Source organism: Nerophis ophidion, linkage group LG11 (genome assembly GCF_033978795.1).
Source record: "Nerophis ophidion isolate RoL-2023_Sa linkage group LG11, RoL_Noph_v1.0, whole genome shotgun sequence".
NCBI lineage: Eukaryota > Metazoa > Chordata > Actinopteri > Syngnathiformes > Syngnathidae > Nerophis > Nerophis ophidion.
This window is the reverse complement of record NC_084621.1, coordinates 13,654,326-13,677,618: the sequence shown is the minus strand read 5'-3', so window position 1 is coordinate 13,677,618 and position 23,293 is coordinate 13,654,326. Positions and strand designations below refer to the sequence as shown.

Sequence of the window (23,293 nt, the reverse complement as noted above, 5' to 3'; positions counted from 1 at the left end):
TGAAAGTGGAATTCTTTCCCATTCTTGTTTTATGTAGAGCTTCAGTCGTTCAACAGTCCGGGGTCTCCGCTGTCGTATTTTAGGCTTCATAATGCGCCACACATTTTCCATGGGAGACATGTCTGGACTGCAGGCGGGCCAGGAAAGTACCAGCACTCTTTTTAGGAAGCCACGCTGTTGTAACACTTGCTGAATGTGGCTTGGCATTGTCTTGCTGAAATAAGCTGGGGCGTCCATGAAAAAGACGCCGCTTAGATGGCAGCATATGTTGTTCCAAAACCTGTATGTACCTTTCAGCATTAATGGTGCCTTCACAGATGTGTAAGTTACCCATGCCTTGGGCACTAATGCACCCCCATACCATCACAGATGCTGGCTTTTCAACTTTGCGTAGATAACAATAAAAATAATAATAATAATAGATTAGATTTATATCGCGCTTTTCTATTGTTAGATACTCAAAGCACTCACAGAGAAGTGGGAACCCATCATTCATTCACACATGGTGGTGGTGAGTTACATCTGTAGCCACAGCTGCCCTGGGGTAGAATGACGGAAGCGTGGCTGCCAGTTTGCGCCTACGGCCCCTCCGACCACCACCTATCATTCATTCACCAGTGTGAGCGGCACCGGGGGAAAGGGTGAAGTGTCCTGCCCAAGGACACAACGGTCCTTGGTTCTGGATGGTTCGCTTCCCCTTTGGTCCGGATGACACAATGTCGAATATTTCCAAAAACAATTTGAAATGTGGACTCGTCAGATCACTTTTCCACTTTCCATCAGTCCATCTTAGATGATCTCGGGCCCAGAGAAGCCGGCAGCGTTTCTGGATGTTGTTGATAAGTGGCTTTGGCTTTGCATTGTAGAGCTTTAACTTGCACTTACAGAAGTAGCGACAAACTGTATTTAGTGACAGTGGTTTTCTGAAGTGTTCTTGAGCCCATGTAGTGATATCCTTTAGAGATAGATGTCGGTTTTTGATACAGTGCCGTCTGAGGGATCGGAGGTCACGGTCATTCAATGTTGGTTTCCGGCCATGCTGCTTACGTGGAGTGATTTCTCAAGATTCTCTGAACCTGTTGATGATATTATGGAGCGTAGATGTTGAAATCCCTAAATTTCTTGCAATTGCACTTTGAGAAACGTTGTTCTTAAACTGTTTGACTATTTGCTCACGCAGTTGTGGACAAAGGGGTGTACCTCGCCCCATCCTTTCTTGTGAAAGACTGAGCATTTTTCGGAAGCTGTTTTTATAGCCAATCATGGCACCCACCTGTTCCCAATTAGCCTGCACACCTGTGGGATGTTCCAAATAAGTGTTTGCTGAGCATTCCTCAACTTTATCAGTATTTATTGCCACCTTTCCCAACTTCTTTGTCACGTGTTGCTGGCATCAAATTCTAAAGTTAATGATTATTTGCAAAAAAAAATGTTTATCAGTTTGAACATCAGATATGTTGTCTTTGTAGTATATTCAACTGAATATGGGTTGAAAAGGATTTGCAAATCATTGTATTCCGTTTATATTTACATCTAACACAATTTCCCAACTCATATGGAAACGGGGTTTGTTGCTGCCGTTATGATGTGCAGTGATGTTTTTAAATTTCCATAAGTCTTGAACGGGGACGGCGTGGCGAAGTTGGGAGAGTGGCCGTGCCAGCAATCTGAGGGTTACTGGTTGAATCCCCACTTTCTACCATTCTAGTCACGTCCGTTGTGTCCTTGAGCAAGACACTTCACCCTTGCTCCTGATGGGTCCTGGTTAGGGCCTTACATGGCAGCTCGCGCCATCACTGTGTGAATGTGGAAATAGTGTCAAAGCGCTTTGAGTTCCTTAGAAAAAGGTAGAAAAGCGCTATACAAGTACAACCCATTTACCATACAAAGTCGAGATGTCCGATAATATCGGACTGCCAGACTGATGTTCTCCCGGAATGTGTTTGTCATTCTTGTTTGGTATGGGTTCACAGTGTGGCGCATATTTGTAACAGTGTTTAAGTTGTTCATATGGCCACCCTCAGTGTGACCTGTATGGCTGTTGACCAAGTATACCTTGCATTTACTTGTGTGTGTGAAAAGCTGTAGATATTATGTGACTGGGCTGGCACGCAAAGGCAGTGCCTTTAAGGCATACCCCCAATATTGTTGTCTGGGTGGAAATCGGAAGGAATTCGGGGGAATGGTTGCCTCGGGAGATTTTCGGAGGGACTCTGAAATTCGGGAGTCTCCCGGGAAAATCGGGAGGGTTGGCAAGTATGACTGGGAGACGCAACTGCTCTGTACTTCTCCCTACGTCCGTGTACCACTCCGTACAGTGGGTTTTTAAAAAGTCATACATTTTACTTTTTGAAACAGATACCGATAATTTCCGATTCATTACATTTTAAAGTATTTACCGATCGATAATATCGGCAGTCCGATATTATCGGACATCTCTAAATGTCAAGCTTGCTCACTCTACAGTGCATTCATGCATGTAATAGGAACACGTCAATCAACAAATTTTTAATTTTTTTTAACATTGATATTTAGAAAATATGACCACATTTTGAAATGAATAAGTGGTCTTGTTTTTTGTTCAGTCCCACTTGGTAGAGTATTTATAATCAATGTTAAAGGCCTACTGAAATGCAATGTTCTTATTTAAACGAGATTTAGCAGGTCCATTCTATGTGTCATACTTGATCATTTCGCCATATTGCCATGTTTTTGCTGAAAGGATTTAGTAGCATTGACGATAAAGTTCGCAACTTTTGGTCGCAAATAAAAAAGCCTTGCCTGTACCGGAAGTAGCAGACGATATGCGTGTGACGTCACGGGTTGTGGAGCTCCTCACATCCTCACATTGTTTACAATCATGGCCACCAGCAGCGAGAGCGAATCGGACCGAGAAAGCGGCGATGCCCCCATTAATTTGAGCGAGGATAAAAGATTCCTGGATGAGGAAAGTGAGAGTGAAGGACTAGAAAAAAGAAAGGAAAAAAAGACTAGAGGGCAGTGGGAGCGATTTAGTTAGAGAAGATGGCGGTGAGAGGCGCCGTGGCAGCCGTGGAGGTGGCAGGACCACTCGGCCAGGCCCAACAGCAACAAGGGGTAGAGCCATACCGCTTTGAACCCGACGCTGACGGTGACGGTCAGGAGGACGCTGCTGATAATGATGCTGCAGTAGCACACGACATAGATCGCCTTCAGAATACAGAATGGTAAAAATGATGGCTGCATAATACACTGTACTTTGTGTGTGTGGTCCAATCCAACCGTGTTCGCTTGACATCTCTGTTCCATAGTAAAGGTTGACTGTCATCTTTCAGGAATGTAAACAATGAAACACCGGCTGTGTTTGTGTTGCTAAAGCCGGCCGCAAAACACTGCTTCCCACCTACAGCTTTCTTCTATGTTGTCTCCATTGTCATTGAATACATGGCAAAAGATTAACCAACACAGATGTCCAGAATACTGTGGATTTTTGCGATGAAAACAGACGATTAATAGCTGGCCACAATGCTGGAACAAAATGTCCTCTACAATGCGTGACGTCCCGCGCACGCGTCATCATACCGAGATGTTTCAGAAGGATATTTCGTCGCAAAATTTAAAATTGCAATTTAGTAAACTATTGGCATGTGTTGCAATGTTAATATTTCATCATTGATGTATAAACTATCAGACTGTGTGGTCTCTAGTAGTGGCCTTCAGTAGGCCTTTAATGTATTGTCGCTTTTATCCATGATGTACTGAGCAGTCACGACAAAAACATATTAGCACTATGTCACAATAAGTAACATTTTCTGAGGCGGCAAGAAAAACAAAAAAAAGCCAAAAAACATTAGTGGAGTTGTTTTGTAGACACTCTCTGAGTCCATTTGAAAATGTTGTTGACATTAACCCAACCTACAATCACCAGGTTGTTTTCCTTAAGCAGTTCATGGTCACAAAGCAGGCATCCAGTGCAAGTTAAGTGTGTGGGCGAGTGGGAGAGGATGGGGGTCACGTTATAGGATGGCAATGTACGGCTTGTTACCCTTGGTGACCTCCTTCAAGAAACTGGCTTCTGGCTTCCTGTGCTCCACAAGGGCTCCAGTCTGCCTTCCTCTGCGATATTAAAAGGTTTAGTGTCAAGACTGTGGGCCGTCTTCGAATGGCAGTAAACTGTCAAAGCCGACCCTAAAAGACCCCTAATGGTTTTTTTCTCCCCGCCAACCCCCCTTTCTCTTTTGTCCACAGATCTTGACGCTAGAGGAGCGAGTGGACTCTGCTGGCGAGACACAGGAGGAGCGGCAGGGGAAGATGCTGCTGCACACCGAGTATTCCCTCCTGTCACTGCTGCACAACCAGGATGGAGTGGTGCATCATCACGGCCTCTTCCAGGTGCGAAAACAAGCTGTGCTGCTTTTGGAGTATACATAATGGGGTTTTGGCACCAGCCACCGGACTAGATCTGACCAATCTTAAGACTAGATCCGACCAATTTAAATATAAGACTAGATCTGACCAATCTAAGACTAGATCCGACCAATCTAAGATCTGACCAATCTAAATCGAAGACTCTATCTGACCCATCCAAGTCGGAGACTAGATCTGACCCATCTAAGTCGGAGACTAGATCTGACCCATCTAAGTCGGAGACTAGATCTGACCCATCTAAGATCTGGCCAATCCAAGTCCAAGACTAGATCTGACCAATCCAAGTCCAAGACTAGATCTGACCCATCTAAGTCGGAGACTAGATCTGACCCATCGTTGTCTAATACTAATAATAATAATGGATTAGATTTAGAGATAGGGTGAGAAGCTCTGCCATCCGGGATGAACTCAAAGTAAAGCCGCTGCTCCTCCACATGGAGAGGAGCCAGATGAGGTGGCTCGGGCATCTGGTCAGGATGCCACCCGAACGCCTCCCTAGGGAGGTGTTTAGGGCACGTCCAACCGGTAGGAGGCCACGGGGAAGACCCAGGACACGTTGGGAAGACTATGTCTCTCGGCTGGCCTGGGAACGCCTCGGGATCCCCCGGGAAGAGCTGGACGAAGTGGCTGGGGAGAGGGAAGTCTGGGCTTCCCTGCTTAGGCTGCTGCCCCTGCGACCCGACCTCGGATAAGCGGAAGATGATGGATGGATGGATGGATGGATGGATAGATTTATATAGCGCTTTTCTAAAACAGTGGTTCTCAAATGGGGGTAGGCGTACCCCTGGGGGTACTTGAAGGTATGCCAAGGGGTAGTGTGATTCTTTTTAAATATTCTAAAAGTAGCAACAATTCAAAACTCCTTTATAAATATATTTATTGAATAATACTTCAACAAAATTGGAATGTAAGTTCATAAACTGTGAAAAGAAATACAACAATGCAATATTCAGTGTTGACAGCTAGATTTTGTGTGTACATGTTCCATAAATATTGATATTAAAGATTTCTTAGATCAAAGTTGATGAATCCAGATGGATCTCTATTACAATCCCCAAAGAGGGCACTTTAAGTTGATGATTGCTTCTATGTGTAGAAATCTTTATTTATAATTGAATCACTTGTTTATTTTTCAACAAGTTTTTAGTTATTCTTATATCTTTTTTTCCAAAAGACCACTACAAATGAGCAATATTTTTCACTGTTATACAATTTAATAAATCAGAAACTGATGACATAGTGCTGTATTTTACTTCTTTATCTCTTTTTTTCAACCAAAAATGCTTTGCTCTGATTAGGGGGTACTTGAATTAAAAAAATGTTGACATCACTGAACAAAGGTTGAGAACAACTGCCCTACACCATTGACCGGTAGCTCCCGATCGACGTAATGGGCACCCATGGTTTACAGTTTTGCTGCAGGCCTCATCCCCTAACCCGTGATCGAACGCCTCCCTCACCTGCGTTTCCCGTCGACCTCCTCCTCATCCTTCTAACTTTGTTATTGTTCCATCTCTTGCATCCTGTCTGCCCAGCCAGACTTCTCAGAACAGCAGGCAGATTCATTGAGCACCCAAGTATTGATTGGATTATAGTTGCATCTACGCAGGGCCATCTAGACCGTAATAGAAGCTTTCAAAGGTGTGCCGACTGGGCCTTAAAAAGAAAACCCGCACAGGCGTGAGATAGAGAAATGTAACAGAAGCTGGTAGGGGAAATGTAGCAATAAGGTCAATGAGTCTGTCGAGTGAGCTGCTTACATCTAATAGAAGTCTCTTCAGCATTATAACACCACACCATTTTACATAGTGAGACTGTTCCGTCTGACCCTTCCTCCTCCCCCAGGATCGAGCCTACGAAATAGTGGAGGACACGGAGGCCAACAAGGTGCGCAAGATGAAGAAGCGCATCTGCCTGGTGCTGGACTGCCTGTGCGCCCACGACTTCAGCGACAAGACGGCTGACCTCATCAACCTCCAGCATTACGTCATCAAGGAAAAGCGGCTGGGCGAGCGCGAGGCCATCATCATCTTCTACGACGTGGTCCGCGTGGTGGAGGCCCTGCACAAGGTGAGCCTTGAGGCCCACACACTCCAGAACGTCAAATGCAGTCTTCAATTTTGTAGCGTTTTTCTCTTGAGCGTGACGACTTTTTAAATATTACAGAAATATTCACTTCCCCCGCAACTTCATTTTAGAGCACATTTTACAAAAAGCTAAACGATCCAGAACCGCAGTTTCTGTTTATTCTCATTGAATTAAGGGCAGCACGGTGGTATAGGGGTTGGTGCATGTGCCACACAATACGAAGGTCCTGAGTAGTCCTAGGTTCAATCCCGGGCTCGTGATCTTTCTGTGTGGAGTTTGCATGTTCTCCCCGTGACTGCGTGGGTTCCCTCCGGGTACTCCGGCTTCCTCCCACCTCCAAAGACATGCACCTGGGGATAGGCCCCTCCCACCTCCAAAGACATGCACCTGGGGATAGGCCCCTCCCACCTCCAAGACATGCACCTGGGGATAGGCCCCTCCCACCTCCAAAGACATGCACCTGGGGATAGGCCCCTCCCACCTCCAAAGACATGCACCTGAGGATAGGCCCCTCCCACCTCCAAAGACATGCACCTGGGGATAGGCCCCTCCCACCTCCAAAGACATGCACCTGAGGATAGGCCCCTCCCACCTCCAAAGACATGCACCTGGGGATAGGCCCCTCCCACCTCCAAAGACATGCACCTGGGGATAGGCCCCTCCCACCTCCAAAGACATCCACCTGTTGATAGGCTCCTCCCACCTCCAAAGACATGCACCTGGGGATAGGTCCCTCCCACCTCCAAAGACATGCACCTGGGGATAGGTTGATTGGCAACACTAAATGGTCCCTAGTGTGTGAATGCTATATGCTACCACAGTAGCATATAGCAGTTAGCATCCCATGACCCACAATGCACTTGTGCCCTGACCCTCCCTCGCCGAATTGTTATTGGTTGACGTGTGTGTGACGATTGCTGACATTTTTTTCCTCTCCGCAAATGAGATAAATAATATTATTTAATATTTTACGGTAATGTGTTAATAATTTCACACATAAGTCGCTCCGGAGTATCAGTCGCACCCCCGGCCAAACTATGAAAAAAAACTGCGATATATATATATATATATATATATATATATATATATATATATATATATATATATATATATATATATATATATATATATATATATACATATATATATATATACACACTTAACACTTCCTTGTGGTCTAAATAACATGTAATGGTGGTTCTTTGGTCACAATGTTGAAAAGATTGATTTTTTTATACACTTAAACATTTCATTGTTGTGTACATGAGATGTAATGGTGGTTCTTTGGTCAAAATGTTGCATAAATGATGTTTTACAGACCATCTTCAAGCTGCTTTCTGACAATCACTTCAGAATGCGCCGTTTTGTGGGCGGTCTTAGTCATAGGCCTTCACGTCGACAGCGTCCTCCCTCCGTCCGCCATGTTGTAGTTTATTGCGCTTCCATATAGAGTCTGCTGACAGATATAAGTTTGAACTATATGCTGCTTTGTATTTGAAATGGCATCACTGGAGGATGCATGTGCATGTACGAGCCAGTCTGCCCCACGACGGGAGGATAGAGAAAAAGAAGGAAGGTTTTGACAACAGCGTTGGGCGACAATTGTGGACTTAAGTAAGCACTTAGGGTAAATTTCTACTATATATGGATAATCCACTGACGTAGGGCTGGGCGATATGGCCTTTTATTAATATCCATATTTGTAGGCCATTTCACAATACATATATATATCTCCATATTTTGCCTTAGCCTTGAATGAACACCTGATGCATATAGTCACGGCAGTATGATGATTCTATGTGTTTACATTCAAACATTCTTCTTCATACTGCATTATTATATGCTACTTTTAAACTTTCATGCAGAGAGGGAAATCACAACTAAAAGTGTATTTATTAAACAGTTATTAAGCAGTGGCACAAACATTCATGTCATTTCCAAACAGAAATTGCAAGATTGTCAGAGACATTTTAAAACAAGCTATTCGTGCACTTTTGTGCATGTCACTAAGATGACATATCAAAACAATACTAAATTAAAGTGCACTTTTTGTACAGAACACTACTACAATAGTTTAAAACAAATAAAGTGCACTTAATTGCATGATGTCACACAAGATATTTCAATAAGTGTCAAATAAAAATGAGCTGCATAATAGGAAATTAAATAGCAGTGCTGCTACTTTTTGTAGCAACGCCTTTGCCGCATACTTGAAGCCAAACCACCGCCAGATGATGGACCCCCTGCTGTTTTTCTTGGGAAGTAATTCTGCCTTCATTTGTTACCAGATTTGCGCCTTCTTTCTCTCGTATTACCACTCGCAACGCACCGTTAGCATCACAGCTAATGTTGCCCATTTCGCTACCTCTCTGCTCGTTGCCCACGTGACTTATGTGAGAAGGTTCGCTTGTTTATGTCTCTGGGAGAAGGAGAGACAAGAAAGAGTGAGAAACGCCGGGAGTGTAATGCCAGCAGCTAAAAGCAACTGCGTGAGAAGGTTTACTTGAATATCACGATATAGTCATTTTCTGTATCGACAGAGTTAAAACCCGCGATATATCGACAGGTACTAATACATAAATAGTTTTGCATAATAGGTCTCTTTTAATGCTCACTGATTTGAGGCTATATGTGATGCCCTCATGATAGGCACCATGTCCTGACGTCTGGCATGACATTTATCTGCCACGGAAAGTCCAAAAATGCAAGCAACATTTGCCGAGATGCTCCTATAGCGTCGTGTCTCAGGAGAACTGTGTTCAAAGTACGAATTACTGGGGAACATAGGAATTTTTCTTGGACGCTGTATGAACTCCAAACAAGATAATGTAATCACATACAGATATCGAGCTACTAGTCACCTATTAAAACTAGAGATGTCCGATAATGGCTTTTTTGCCGCTATCGGATATTCCGATATTGTCCAAATCTAATTACCTATTTCGATATCAACTGATAACGATATATACCGTCGTGGAATGAACACATTATTATGCCTAATTTTGTTGTGATGCCGCGCTGGATGCATTAAACGATGTAACAAGGTTTTCCAAAAGTAAATCAACTCAAGTTATGGAAAAAAATGCCAACATCCATTTATCCATCTTCTTCCGCTTATCCGAGGTCGGGTCGCGGGGGCAGCAGCCTAAGCAGGGAAGCCCAGACTTCCCTTTCCCCAGCCACTTCGTCTAGCTCTTCCCGGGGGATCCCGAGGCGTTCCCAGGCCAGCCGGGAGACATAGTCTTCCCAACGTGTCCTGGGTCTTCCCCGTGGCCTCCTACCGGTTGGACGTGCCCTAAACACCTCCCTAGGGAGGCGTTTGGGTGGCATCCTGACCAGATGCCCGAACCACCTCATCTGGCTCCTCTCCATGTGGAGGAGCAGCGGCTATACTTTCAGTTCCTCCCGGATGACAGAGCTTCTCACCCTATCGCTAAGGGAGAGCCCCGCCACACGGCGTAGGAAACTCATTTCGGCCGCTTGTACCCGTGATCTTATCCTTTCGGTCATGACCCAAAGCTCATGACCATAGGTGAGGATGGGAACGTAGATCGACCGGTAAATTGAGAGCTTTGCCTTCCGGCTCAGCTCCTTCTTCACCACAACAGATCGGTACAACGTCCGCATTACTGAAATGCCAACATGGCACCGCCATATTTATTATTGAAGTCACAAAGTGCATTATTTTTTTGAACATGCCTCCAAACAGCAGCTTGGAATTTGGGACATGCTCTCCCTGATAGAGCATGAGGAGGTTGGTTTAGGGGTACGGGGCAGCGGGGGGTGTATATTGTCGTGTCCCGGAAGAGTTAGTGCTGCAAGGGGTTTCAGGGTATTTGTTTTGTTGTGTTACGGTGCGAATGTTCCCTCGAAATGTGTTTGTCCTTCTTGCTTGGTGTGGGTTCACAGTGTGGCGCATATTTGTAACAGTGTTAAAGTTGTTTATACGGCCACCCTCAGTGTGACCTGTATGGCTGTTGACTAAGTATGCCTTGCATTCACTTCTGTGTATTAAAAGCCATAGATATTATGTCACTGGGCCGGCACGCAAAGGCAGTTCCTTTAAGGTTTATTGCCGCTCTGTACTTCTCCCTACGTCCGTTTTTAAAAAGTCATAAGTTTTACTTTTTGAAGCCGATACCGATAATTTCTGATATTACATTTTAAAGCATGTATCGGCCGATAATATCGGACTGCCGATATTATCAGACATCCCTAATTAAAACCATTCTTCCCTGTCTCTTTCCTGCCTGCAGAAGAACATCGTGCACCGAGACCTCAAGCTGGGCAACATGGTGCTAAACAAACGGTAGGACTTAAGTTGTTCATTAGACGGGGGGGAAAGGGTCAGTACTTTTGAACCTGCCGGTACAGAACATCCCATGCTGTTGGTTCGGCACGCCAGTCCTTGGGTCACATTCTTGCACCGACAAGATGGATCAGTCATAGAAACCCAAAGCCTCTTTTTTTCTTTTTCTTTTTTTTGCTGCTTCCTGTAAGCTTGATGTTGAGTCACGGCTGCTTAGTTAGGTGAGCGAGTGCAGAACACCGGGAAGATTGCAGTAACACGTCAAGTGAGGTTTTTAGCATTGTGCCGTATCTCAGCGTTCATTGACAGCGCCGGTGATGAAACGGCGCTCTAGTCGGGAGGGTGGCGGCAACGGAGCACACGAGTGGAACACTCCGTCCCCGTCAGAGACAAAGGAGAGGCCTGCCAAAGGGTCCATAGCTCAGAGCTGACTCACACGGCAATGCACGTCATGCATGTACACACACACACACACACACACACACACTGTCATCATTTATTTACCCTCCCTTTGTTTTCCTCCCCCTCTTTCTTGCTCATTGTCCACACAAAGTGTACCCCTTTCTCACATCCTTTTCCACTCTTCCCCATCTACACCAGTCGTCATTCTCGCCCGCCAATAAAGTAGAAGCACGCTCTCCGCTTGCGTTTTTCGTGCTCGGACGCCATTGACGAGCTCAGCAGTTCATGCACTACTGATGCGATTTCCTGTGGCAGCGTCCAGGAAAGCAGGATGTCGTAAATCAATTCTGGGCTCACATTGGGTCCCGTATTGACTTCCTGCGTGTTAAATGTGTCTGCAACTATTCATAGGCACACACTGCAGCAGCATTAACGTGACTTATGTTATTCGGTCATTGTTGTTTTTCCTGATACTAACTTCTAATTCCTTATGAGTGTGTATTATTTGTGCAAGTCAGCATTTTTTACTCCTGAAACCACTGCACACGAGTGTGAAAATGCGTTTTAAATTAGGTGTGGCCGCAGTTCAATACTGAAATCGGCCTGATATCAGCATAAAAAAGCAAGTATAAGTACCGAATTTTTCGGAGTATAAGTCGCACCTGCTGAAAATGCATAATAAAGAAGAAAAAAAAACATATAAGTCGCATTTTTGGGGGAAATTAATTTGCTAAAACCCAACACCAAGAATAGACATTTGAAAGGCAATTTGAAATAAATAAAGAATAGTGAACAACAGGCTGAATAAGTGTAGGTTATATGAGGCATAAATAACCAACTGCTATGTTAACCTAACATATTATGGTAAGAGTCATTCAAAAAACTATAACATATAGAACATGCTATACCTTTACCAAACAATCTGTCACTCCTAATCCATAAATCCCATGAAATCTTATACGTTTAGTCTCTTACGTGAATGAGCTATATAATATTATTTGATATTTTACGGTAATGTGTTAATAATTTCACACACAAGTCGCTCCTGAGTATAAGTCGCACCCCTGGCCAAACTATGAAAAAAACTGCCACTTATAGTCGGAAAAATACGGTAGTCATGAAAATAAAGAAAACGCATTGAATGAGAAGGTGTGTCCAAACTTATAAACATGTAAATAAAGCTGTAGTCACTCACCAAAAGCCAAATGCAGTCGCTGACCAAAGCGTTAAATCCCATTCGGAAGTCGAGAAGTTGCTACTGCGCGCCGTATATATTTTTTTTTACGTTGGATGCACATCTTGTCATTGTGCGTCAAAGAGAGGAGCCTCCATAAACATGCAAAGGGCGGAGGTGAGCCAAAGAGGATGCACTGTGCTTTGCCCGTCAGGCGCTAAGAAGTGAAGTGAATTATATTTATATAGCGCTTTTCTCAAGTGACTCAAAGCGCTTTACATAGTGACACCCAATATCTAAGTTCCATTTAAACCAGTGTGGGTGGCACTGGGAGCAGGTGGGTAAAGTGTCTTGCCCAAGGACACAACGGCAGTAACTAGGATGACACAAGCGGGAATCGAACCTGCAACCCTCACGTTGCTGACACGGCCACTCTACCAACCGAGCTATGCCGCAAGAAGAGCAAATGGCTGTAACAAAGGCACATCAAAAGAAACCGGCATGGCGGTATTGTCTCAAAAATACACTGCTATTAAGTATAATACGGATATTTCGCACAGCCCTTAGCCCAGGGGTGTCCAAACTTTTTCCACAGGGGGCCGCACACAGAAAAATGTAAGCATGCGGGGGCCATTTTGATATTTTTAACTTTCAAACCATAACAAAATATATGGATTTTTTTTTTATCCTTAGGGCTCCTGGGGAGCATAGAGGGTCTCAGTCACTAAAATGTTAAAAATAAGTCAAATTATTATTATTATTTTTTATTTAATGCTTCCAGTAAATCTCTATATCAACTTGAGGTGGATATAAAGTAAAACAAATAAGGTTTTATGCCTTTTCTGTTAAAGACAACTTTGTTTTTTATAGTAAGCATGAAATATGCAATAGATAGATAGATAGATAGTACTTTATTGATTCCTTCAGAAGAGTTCCTTTTATTTAGCAATTAAAGCCCTCAAAGATCAATAATGCAGGACATCATTGATTTTAATTATTTAATATTTTTGAGTAATCACAGTGAAAAGTTAAATACAATCCTACTAAATATATTTGAGATCCGAAAGGTTCCCCACTCATAAAGTGATGCATTTTTATTAGTTTTTTTTTTAACTTTTGACACTTTAATTTCAAGATCAGCTTGCGATATATCTGTCGATTTTAATTTGAACTATTATTTTGTTCGTTTTATGCTCTTTTGTCCAAACTTTGATGTTTTTATATGGCAACCACACAACATATGCAATATTTTTTCCACATAAAACATTTTAAAGTGATAATTTTTAAGTAATAATTCATTATAACAGATTTTTTTGTCTTTTTTTTTTTTTTTGAGCAATGGAAAAAAAGACAAAAGGAAAAAAAACTGCCTGCATGGCAGCTTTGTGTCAACATTGCCACGTTTTCTCATTAGATTTCACCTCATTCCACTTTTTTAAAATGTTTTTTAATTTATTTTTGCAATACTATAAATTTTGCAATTTTTGCAGGATGTGTAAACCATTAGCTGCGGGCCGCAAATGGCCCACGGGCCGCACTTTGGACACCCCTGCTTTAGACCATCTTGTGTGTGGGAATAGAAGAAAGTCGTGATTCGTGCAGACAAAAGATCCGAGCTGCGCGAGTGAGGGTCCTCAAAGCGGTTGCGCCTTGTTCCTCACAGGGCCGCCCGTGTGAGGTGAATTTGAATACACCGTTTAAGACTGCAAATTGCAGAACGAGCCTGGAGCTAGAAATTGAGGGTTTGTGCGGGAGCGTGGTGTGAAAGTGCGAGAGAACAGTGGGAAGCTGTTGACCTTTTTTTAGAAAGCAGATGGGGGGAGGGGGGACGGTGCGATCCGGAAAGGCATTAATGGTTTCACACAGGCCGCCTGCTTGCTCGCCGGGCCTGATTGTGTGGGTATGCGCTTGAAACTGCGTGCCTGTGTCCGTGTTTTGCATGCTTGTGAGCTTTGTAAATACCAAATTGGCTTGCCATCACATCACCATGCAGTCTTAGTAATGAACAATCATGCTCAGCCGCAAGTTGACTCATGTTTGTCGAAAGTGTTCCTTTTTTAGACTCTGCATTTCTCCTTTAATAGATCAGACTTGCATTACTTTTGTTGTGCAGCAGTTTCCTCTCTGACTACAGTGCCAGGCAAAACTCTGGACCCACCCTTCCATAACATGAGCACGTGTCTTCAAACCTTTTACTGTATATTAATACAAATCTAACAAGAACCCTATAAAACCTGGTACTTTTTTTTTTTTACTTCAATTTAAAAGTTTGTTTGAATGAAAAGCAAACTACATCAGGAGGCAATGGCGGCTGTAGAGAACTCATGACTGAGCCACTCCTTTTTTCCTACGCTTTTGAACCCTGCAGCTTTTAAAACGTTGTGGCCTAAAAGATTTGTCTTCAACAAATAGTTATTGTATACCCGCACTCTTTTTTCACAAAGCCACACTGTTGTAACACATGCTGAAAGTGGCTTGGCATTGTCTTGCTGAAATAAGCAGGGGCGTCCATGAAAAAGACGGCGCTTGGATGGCAGCATATGTTGTTCCAAAACCTGTATGTACCTTTCAGCATTAATGGTGCCTTCACAGATGTGTAAGTTACCCATGCCTTGGGCACTAATGCACCCCCATACCATCACAGATGCTGACTTTTGAACTTTACGTCGATAACAGTCTGGATGGTTCGTTTCCCCTTTGGTCCGGATGACACGATGTTGAATATTTCCAAAAACAATTTGAAATGTGGACTCGTCAGACCACAGAACACTTTTCCACTTTGCATCAGTCCATCTTAGATGATCTCGGGCCCAGAGAAGCCGGTGGCGTTTCTGGATGTTGTTGATAAATGGCTTTTGCTTTGCATAGTAGAGCTTTAAATTGCACTTACAGATGTAGCGACAAACTGTATTTAGTGACAGTGGTTTTCGGAAGTGTTCCTCAGCCCATACGTGGAGTGATTTCTCCATATTCTCTGAACCATTTGATGATATTATGGAGCGTAGATGTTGAAATCCCTAAATTTCTTGCAATTGCACTTTGAGAAACGTTCTTAAACTGTTTGACTATTTGCTCACGCAGTTGTGGACAAAGGGGTGTACCTCGCCCCATCTTTTCTTGTGAAAGACTGAGCATTTTTTGGGAAGCTGTTTTTATACCCAATCATGGCACCCAGCTGTTCCCAATTAGCCTGCACACCTGTGGGATGTTCCAACAAAGTGTTTGATGAGCATTCCTCAACTTTATCAGTATTTATTGCCACCTTTTCCAACTTTTTTGTCACGTGTTCTGAAATTAATCCATCATCCATCCATCATCTTCCGCTTATCCGAGGTCGGGTCGCGGGGGCAACAGCCTAAGCAGGGAAACCCAGACTTCCCTCTCCCCAGCCACTTCGTCTAGCTCTTCCCGGGGGATCCCGAGGCGTTCCCAGGCCAGCCGGGAGACATAGTCTTCCCAACGTGTCCTGGGTCTTCCCCGTGGCCTCCTACCGGTTGGACGTGCCCTAAACACCTCCCTAGGGAGGCGTTCGGGTGGCATCCTGACCAGATGCCCGAACCACCTCATCTGGCTCCTCTCGATGTGAAGGAGCAGCGGCTTTACTTTGAGTCCCTCCCGGATGGCAGAGCTTCTCACCCTATCTCTAAGGGAGAGACCCGCCACACGGCGGAGGAAACTCATTTTGGCCGCTTGTACCCGTGATCTTATCCTTTCGATCATAACCAAAAGCTCATGACCATAGGTGAGGATGGGAACGTAGATCGACCGGTAAATTGAGAGCTTTGCCTTCCGGCTCAGCTCCTTCTTCAACACAACGGATCGGTACAACGTCCGCATTACAAATGTTTATCAGTTTGAACATCAAATATGTTGTCTTTGTTGCATATTCAACTGAATAATTGGTGGAAAGGAATTGCAAATCATTGTATTCCGTTGACATTTACATCAAACACAATTTCCCGACTCATATGGAAACGGGGTCTGTAGACTTATGCGCTGTACAGTCCAGAAAATAGGGTTGTGAAACAGAGGCGTTGATTGGACCATTTCACTCATGAATTGTGTGTGTTGCTTTGTAGGACGCACCGGATCACCATCACCAACTTCTGCTTAGGAAAGCACCTGGTGAGCGAGGACGACCTGCTGAAAGACCAGAGAGGAAGTCCGGCCTATATCAGCCCCGACGTGCTGAGCGGTGAGCGAGAAGATTGAAATCGACACCAGCACATCCTTTTTCTGACTTATTGCACCGTGTGCACACTGGTGTGAGACGGCGCCTTGGTGGGATCTTGCCGAGGAGTGTTGTGCAACGCTCTGCAGCCCGGTGTAGTGTGTTAGTAACAAAGCACCGAGAAGCAGGTTGTTTCGCAATGTAGGACTCGGGGAGACACGAATTAGCCTTTTCCCCCCCTTGTCCCACCTAGCTTTCTGCAACAGTTGATAATAATTATGTGTCTGCAGAGGAAGCTTCTTTGTCCGTGTTAAGAGGAAGCCAGTGTTTAATCATTCAACTTTTACAACGTTACTACATTGTCCATGCTGATGAGTCCTGAGTGCTGCTGATTGACGCCGCTTCATCTGCGCTCGCTGACAAAATGTTTTTTACAATCAGCCTCTCAAAGCCTTGTAGATAGTTAGGCGGTTGTGTGTGTGTGTCAAGTCAACATAACGTGACTGGCACTCAATTAAAAGTGAGCGTCAGTGAGTCACACACTGATGACTCACTGGAGGGAAGCTACTCCCATCTACGCCCTCCTATCTTCTTGTGTGTGTGTCACAAGCTCAACATAATAGCTTGCGGCTTTTAACTGTAACTTCACCCGTAGATGATGCGCCCCCCCCTCTCCGTACTTGTGTAATGTTGAAGCATCCGATTGAGGCCTAAGGTTAATTTCACTCGTAGTTTTCCTGGTTTTTAATGTTACTTACTGCTGTTGTGGCGATTTCACGCAAATGTAAGCACGTAGAAGTCAACTGTTTGCCTCGGCTCATCCTGTTAATCATTACACTCGCTGCCTTGACGGGAACTTGCCGATCACCCTGAGTCACTGAGGGGCAAAGTTGTCCTTGCACGAAGTAAAAAAAAAAAAAAAAAAAAAAACATTGAAATGGCATTCTGGGTTTGCCCTGGTGGACACTTGAATATTTGCATCCATAGACCAGGGGTGTCAAACTCAATTTTTGCTCAGGGGCCGCATGGAGGAAAATCTCTGCACATGCGGGCCGGACTTTTACAATCATGGCATTAAAACTAAAAAAATAAAGACAACTTCAGATTGTTCTATTTTTGGCCAAAGCAAGACGAAGAAAACAAACACGTTCTGATAATATTACAATAAAAATATAGAAAAAAGTGGTGTTCAAAGTTTGTCAAATTGTGCAGCGCAGATTTTTTTGTTGACCTGTATAGGACATTATTAAAGAAAAAAACTAATATCGGACATCTCTAGTTTTTCTTCTACGTATAAAAAGAGCAACATTAAACACTTTCAAGTCGACTCATCATCAACGCACCTGTCACTGATTTCGAGGCCGATCCTGGCAACGCCCTGCTTTGCTGCAGGCCCGCAGGCCACACCCTCTCCACAGTTAGCTTCAGAATAGCAATGTTATTACAAAGAACAAGAGAACTATTCTACTCTACAAATGTTGGTCTTACTTAAAAATGCACGTGTTTAGTTGTGTTCAGTGATAAAAAAAATAATATTATGGCTCTTACAGAAATACATTTTAAAATATTTGGCTTTCTTGGCTCTCTCAGCTAAAAAGGTTCCCGACCCCTGCCCTAGTACATGGTACATAGGTTGTACTTGTATAGCACTTTTCTACCTTTTTTTAAGGAACTCAAAGCGCTTTGACACTATTTCCACATTCACCCATTCACACACTGATGGCGGGAATATAACACAAGTCCATAAACATGGATGCATATGCAAAAGTGCAATATATTTCTCCGTACAGTAATCTATTTATATCTGCACCTTATTTTGTAAATGCACACATCTGCACCTTAGTGCTATTTTATTTTAACGAGCGAATGCAACAAAAATGTTATCTGTACCGTAAAGTTCAAATTTGAATGACAATAAAGGAAGTCCAAGTCCTCCTCCAGGCCAAGCCCCCTTTAACTACGTCTCCACCACGTCAGCCATGTTGTAGTTTTTACAGCTTCCATATGGAGTGTGGGTGGTCTTAAGTTACATATCGAAGACTTCCTGCAGGCCAAGCCATCTCTTAAATATCACTTTTTCTGCATTTTGTTCTGTGCCAAATGGTGAGAATGTACGACTATCGGCTGAATGAAGTTGTGTCGCCTCCAGGCCGCCCGTACCGCGGTAAGCCCAGTGACATGTGGGCTCTGGGCGTGGTTCTGTTCACCATGCTGTACGGCCAGTTCCCCTTCTACGACAGCATACCTCAAGAGCTCTTCCGCAAGATCAAGGCCGCAGAGTACTCCATCCCAGAGTGAGTGCCGCAGAGACCTGATTTGTGCGATCGTTTGTAGCACACGCCGGTGAATGTAATCCTCCCGGTGCGCCCTGCAGAGACGGCCGCGTGTCGGAGAACACGGTTTGCCTCATCCGCAAGCTGCTGGTGTTGGATCCTCAGCACAGGCTGACTGCAGGAGAGGTGCTGGAGTCCCTCAGTGACATCATCGCCTCCTGGTAAGGGCTCCCCCTGCTGGATGCCTCGGCCGTGACAGGCGCCTTTGTTTCCTTGATGGTCTTGTTTTGGAATTGCAGGCAATCAGTTTCATCGCTGAGTGGCCCCCTGCAGGTGGTGCCGGACATTGACGACCAGGTCAACCACCCAGAGCATCTACAAGAGGTAGGTTGCATCAGGTAAAGATATTGTACACCTTGTAAGTGGGTCAATGTATTATAAAGAGAGAATTATTAATATATACATTATGTCTTTTTTTTTAATCATTTTGTAATTTTTATTTTTGTTATTTTCCTTTTGAATTTACTCGTGTACGTATTTCCTTGAATTGCCGCCGGTTATATAGTATGCGCCTGCCTAGAATTACTGCCGGGTCAAACTCGATTCGCAAAATAATTAGCGCATGCTTAGCATTACCGCCGGCTCAGGATTAACGCCGGGTCAAAGTCGTTTCGCAAAATATTATTTTTATTAGCGCAAGTCTAGAATTTCCGCCGGGTCAAACTCGTCACGTCACGAGTGACACTTCACCTGTCATCATTTTCAAGATGGAGGAGGCTGATTTCAATCATTTGAAATTGCATAAAGGGAAGATTAAGAGCTATTCAGTAGGATTTAAGGTCCAAGCTATTGAATATGCTAGAGAGAACAGTAAGCAGCTATGTTTTATTAATATACCGTAGCTGCGTGTGTCAAATATGAGTCATTAAATGACTCCCGCCTCCTGGTGGTAGAGGGCGCTAGTGATCCTTCTTGCGACTACTCGGCTGCAAAAGAAAAGACAACAAGCAGCAGGAGTTAATTTTTTCCTCTCGCTTGCACTTTTAACATGGAGGATTACATATCTAAAATAAAATGGTTTTCTAAACTGGACTTTCAATTGAAGCAGGAGGTAATAAAGCGAGATTTCCATCAAGAGAGACTTTTAAAATTGAAGAAAGATAAGGAAGACTTCTATAAACAAGTTATCAATGCTTTTGATCAGAAGGAGCTGCGCATGGACTTCATTTTTTAAGTAAAGGTAAGACCATAATAACGTTTTTTTTTATTAAATGTGCTTTTCATGAAGGTATCCTTACATCACACTCAAATTTTGAAGCGCAGGCCTACATTTACTGCATGCCTTTGGTAAGTGCCGGAGTGAGAAGAGGTTTTAAAATAATTAGCCCCCCGGCGGCAATTCAAGGAAATACGGTATGCTGTATAAATAAATATGGCTTACCTTCATGAGCGGACTTAACCTCTGTACACATTTGAATAATAAAGTAGGGCTGGGCGATATGGCCTTTTTTTAATATCTCCATATTTTTAGGCCATATCACAATACACCATATATATCTCCATATGTTGCCTTAGCCTTGAATGAACACTTGATGCATATAATCACAGCAGTATGATGATTCTATGTGTCTACATTCAAACATTCTTCTTCATACTGCATTAATATATGCTACTTTTAAACTTTCATGCAGAGAGGGAAATCACAACTAAAAGTGTATTTATTAAACAGTTATTAAGCAGTGGCACAAACATTCATGTCATTTCCAAAACAGAAAGTGCAAGATTGTCAGAGACATTTTAAAACAAGCTATTAGTGCACTTTTGTGCATGATGTCATTAAGATGACATATCAAAACAACACTAAATTAAAGTGAACTTTTTGTACAGAATGCCACTACAATAGTTTAAAACAAATAAAGTGCACTTTTGTGCATGATGTCACACAAGATATTTTAATAAGTGTCAAATAAAAATGAGCTGCATAATAGGAAATCAAATAGTGTATGTCCACTATGTGGTAGGTTCCTGTGGATGTTATTAAATTCTGTTGTTGACTATTTGTTTCATACAATATGGAAATGGTTGCTCCAGCATTTTGTGGGTGTGTCACCGGCGAGATGTTGACAAGCAGTTTCAAGCACTCTTCATTCTCTAGCAGGGGACTTTTAAAATGATGCTACACATTAGCAGTAGGTGCTACTTTAACGCTTTTGCCGCAAACTTGTTCAACATCTTCCCGCTTGAAGCCAAACCACCGCCAGACAATGGACCCCCTGATGTTTTTCTTGAATTAATTCTTCCTTCACTTGTGACCAGACTCGCACTTTCTTTCTGTCATATTACCACTCGCACTACACCGCTTGCACCACAGCTAACGTTACCCATGCCGCTACCTCTCTGCTCCGCGAGGGCGTATACGTATGTGACGTATGTAAGAAGGTGCGCTTATTTTTTGTCTCTGTGTGAAGCAGAGACAATAAAGAGTGAGAAGAGCCTGTAGTGTAATGCCAGCAGCTAAAAACAACTGCGTGAGAAGGTATACTCCAATATCACCATATAGTCATTTTCTATATCGCACAGAGACAAATCCGCTATGTATCGGCCAGCCCTAGTTTTTTAATCACTGCAATTTGGCCTTCACTGAAACAGCATAAATGAGGATATCTGATGTCGTTATTAATGTCAGGATTACAGTCCATCAAAGTCGTTACTTCCGGTCTAAAAACCTCTTTCCTGGGTCCAGGCCAAGGTGACGGAGGAGTCGTCGCAGTACGAGTTCGAGAACTACATGCGGCAGCAGCTCCTGCTGGCGGAGGAGAAGAACAGCATCCACGAGGCCAAGAGCTTCCTCAGCAAGCGGCAGTTCGGCAGCCTCCCCCCGGTCAGGCGGCTCGGCCACGACGCCCAGCCCGTCAGCCCGCTGGACGCCGCCATCCTGGCGCAACGCTTCCTGCGCAAGTAGCCCTCGGCAAAACGTCCCCCAGAACCCAGGAGGACGTGAACTGAGGACGTGAACTGGTCCAGGGTGTCCACCGCCCTCGTGTGGGTGTGTGTGGGACCTGATGGTGCAAGCGGACAAACTGCAAATGCAAAGACCCAAAGGTCGCTTTGCTCTCACTGTGGACCCCAGCCCCCCCCCCGACATTTTCCTCTCCTCTCACCTGTCCGTGTTGGAACTCTTCAGCAATACTGGACCAGAATCATGTAGCAGCCCCTCCCCCATTCCACCTTCCTTCCTTCCTTCCTGTCCTGGGAAAATAAGTCTGTACTTTCAAATCAATCTACCTCTCTGATCTTCTCTTCTGTTGGTAAGCCACGCCCACTGTTCTGAGACCACACCAGTGACATCAAGCGTCCACGTTCCTGATGCCTGGGAAATCACGGGAAAAAACGAATAAGCTTTTTTTTTTTTTTTTTTTTTTTTTTTTTAATCATGATCTTGGAGTAGCATTTTAACGTGGAAGCGGGCACACGAGAACGTGTCGTCGTCGTCGTCGTGGAGATCTTCATTTTGAATTTTTTTTTTCTAGCAGCAGGCAGCTAGCATGCGGGAACCTGGAAGTCACCATGCCAACACCCGCCCACTCTGCCCCCGACATGAGGCCATGAACTCGCCAAACATCATGTCCTAAAAAGCCACGGAACTGGTACCCGCGTCCTCACAAAAGGATTAAAAAGCGACTTCCAGGTACCGTTTTCAATCTATCCAGACGTGTTTGTAGTGTGAATGTGAAGGACGGCCGCGTGCGTGCGTGCGTGCGTGCGTGCGTGCGTGCGTGTGTGTGTGAGAGTTTCTAGCCAAGGCCTGCCGAGCGGCCATCTTTAAGCTATCCTCCAGTCCTCCTTTTTTTTTTTTTTTTTTGGACGCTTTTCCACTGCACGACCACCTTTTTTTTTTTTTTGTAATTTTTTACCTGCGGTTTTGAATGTTATCCAAGAGGAGACTGAGGGCAGCACAACAGGGTAAGCTGACGCCAGCAGGGGGCCGTGTGACAGTTGATCAACGGGGCGGAGTCGGTACCGTGCAATGGAAAAGCGCCATTAAAAAAAACCCAAGAAAACAACTAAGTTATCTGGCACACTGTGAAAAAGCCAAGACCAACACCAAGCAATCTTTTCAGCCCTTGTACATGCATGTATTATTATTATAATTATTATTAATATTATTATCCCACTGTTTTAGGTGCTTAAACCGGTTTAATAAGTTTCTAGTTCATAACCCCCCCCCCTCCTCTGTCTTCAAGCCTGTCAAAGCCAAGCACCAGCGACTTGTTGTACTCTTCATCTCCACTATTTATGCCCTCCTCTTCTTCCCGCTGTGATGACTCCTATTTATTCTTCACTTCAGCTACAATCATGACTAAAAGTAGCCTCCATTTCTTGCCATGTTGCCACCAATTTAAGCTACACTTACTTGACTTCGGACTTGTGTTTTCAATTCTACACATTTAGCTATTTGATTTTTAACT

At 43.9% G+C, this 23,293-nt stretch overlaps 1 protein-coding gene across 2 annotated transcripts in view; it reads left to right on the top strand.

Annotated features, from left to right (window-relative positions):
* Nucleotides 1–22,244, top strand: part of stk40 (serine/threonine kinase 40) — a 47,279-nt gene extending 25,035 nt beyond the window's left edge. For both annotated transcript variants that reach the window (XM_061915129.1, XM_061915130.1), the window contains exons 4-11: nt 4,228–4,371; nt 6,253–6,477; nt 10,752–10,804; nt 16,460–16,575; nt 18,701–18,845; nt 18,926–19,045; nt 19,124–19,208; nt 21,568–22,244. In XM_061915129.1, the coding sequence (XP_061771113.1) occupies nt 4,228–4,371; nt 6,253–6,477; nt 10,752–10,804; nt 16,460–16,575; nt 18,701–18,845; nt 18,926–19,045; nt 19,124–19,208; nt 21,568–21,786 (1,107 nt within the window). In that variant the 3' untranslated portion in view covers nt 21,787–22,244. The remainder of the gene's footprint in view (nt 1–4,227; nt 4,372–6,252; nt 6,478–10,751; nt 10,805–16,459; nt 16,576–18,700; nt 18,846–18,925; nt 19,046–19,123; nt 19,209–21,567) is intronic.
* The last annotated feature ends 1,049 nt before the right edge of the window (nt 22,245–23,293 follow it).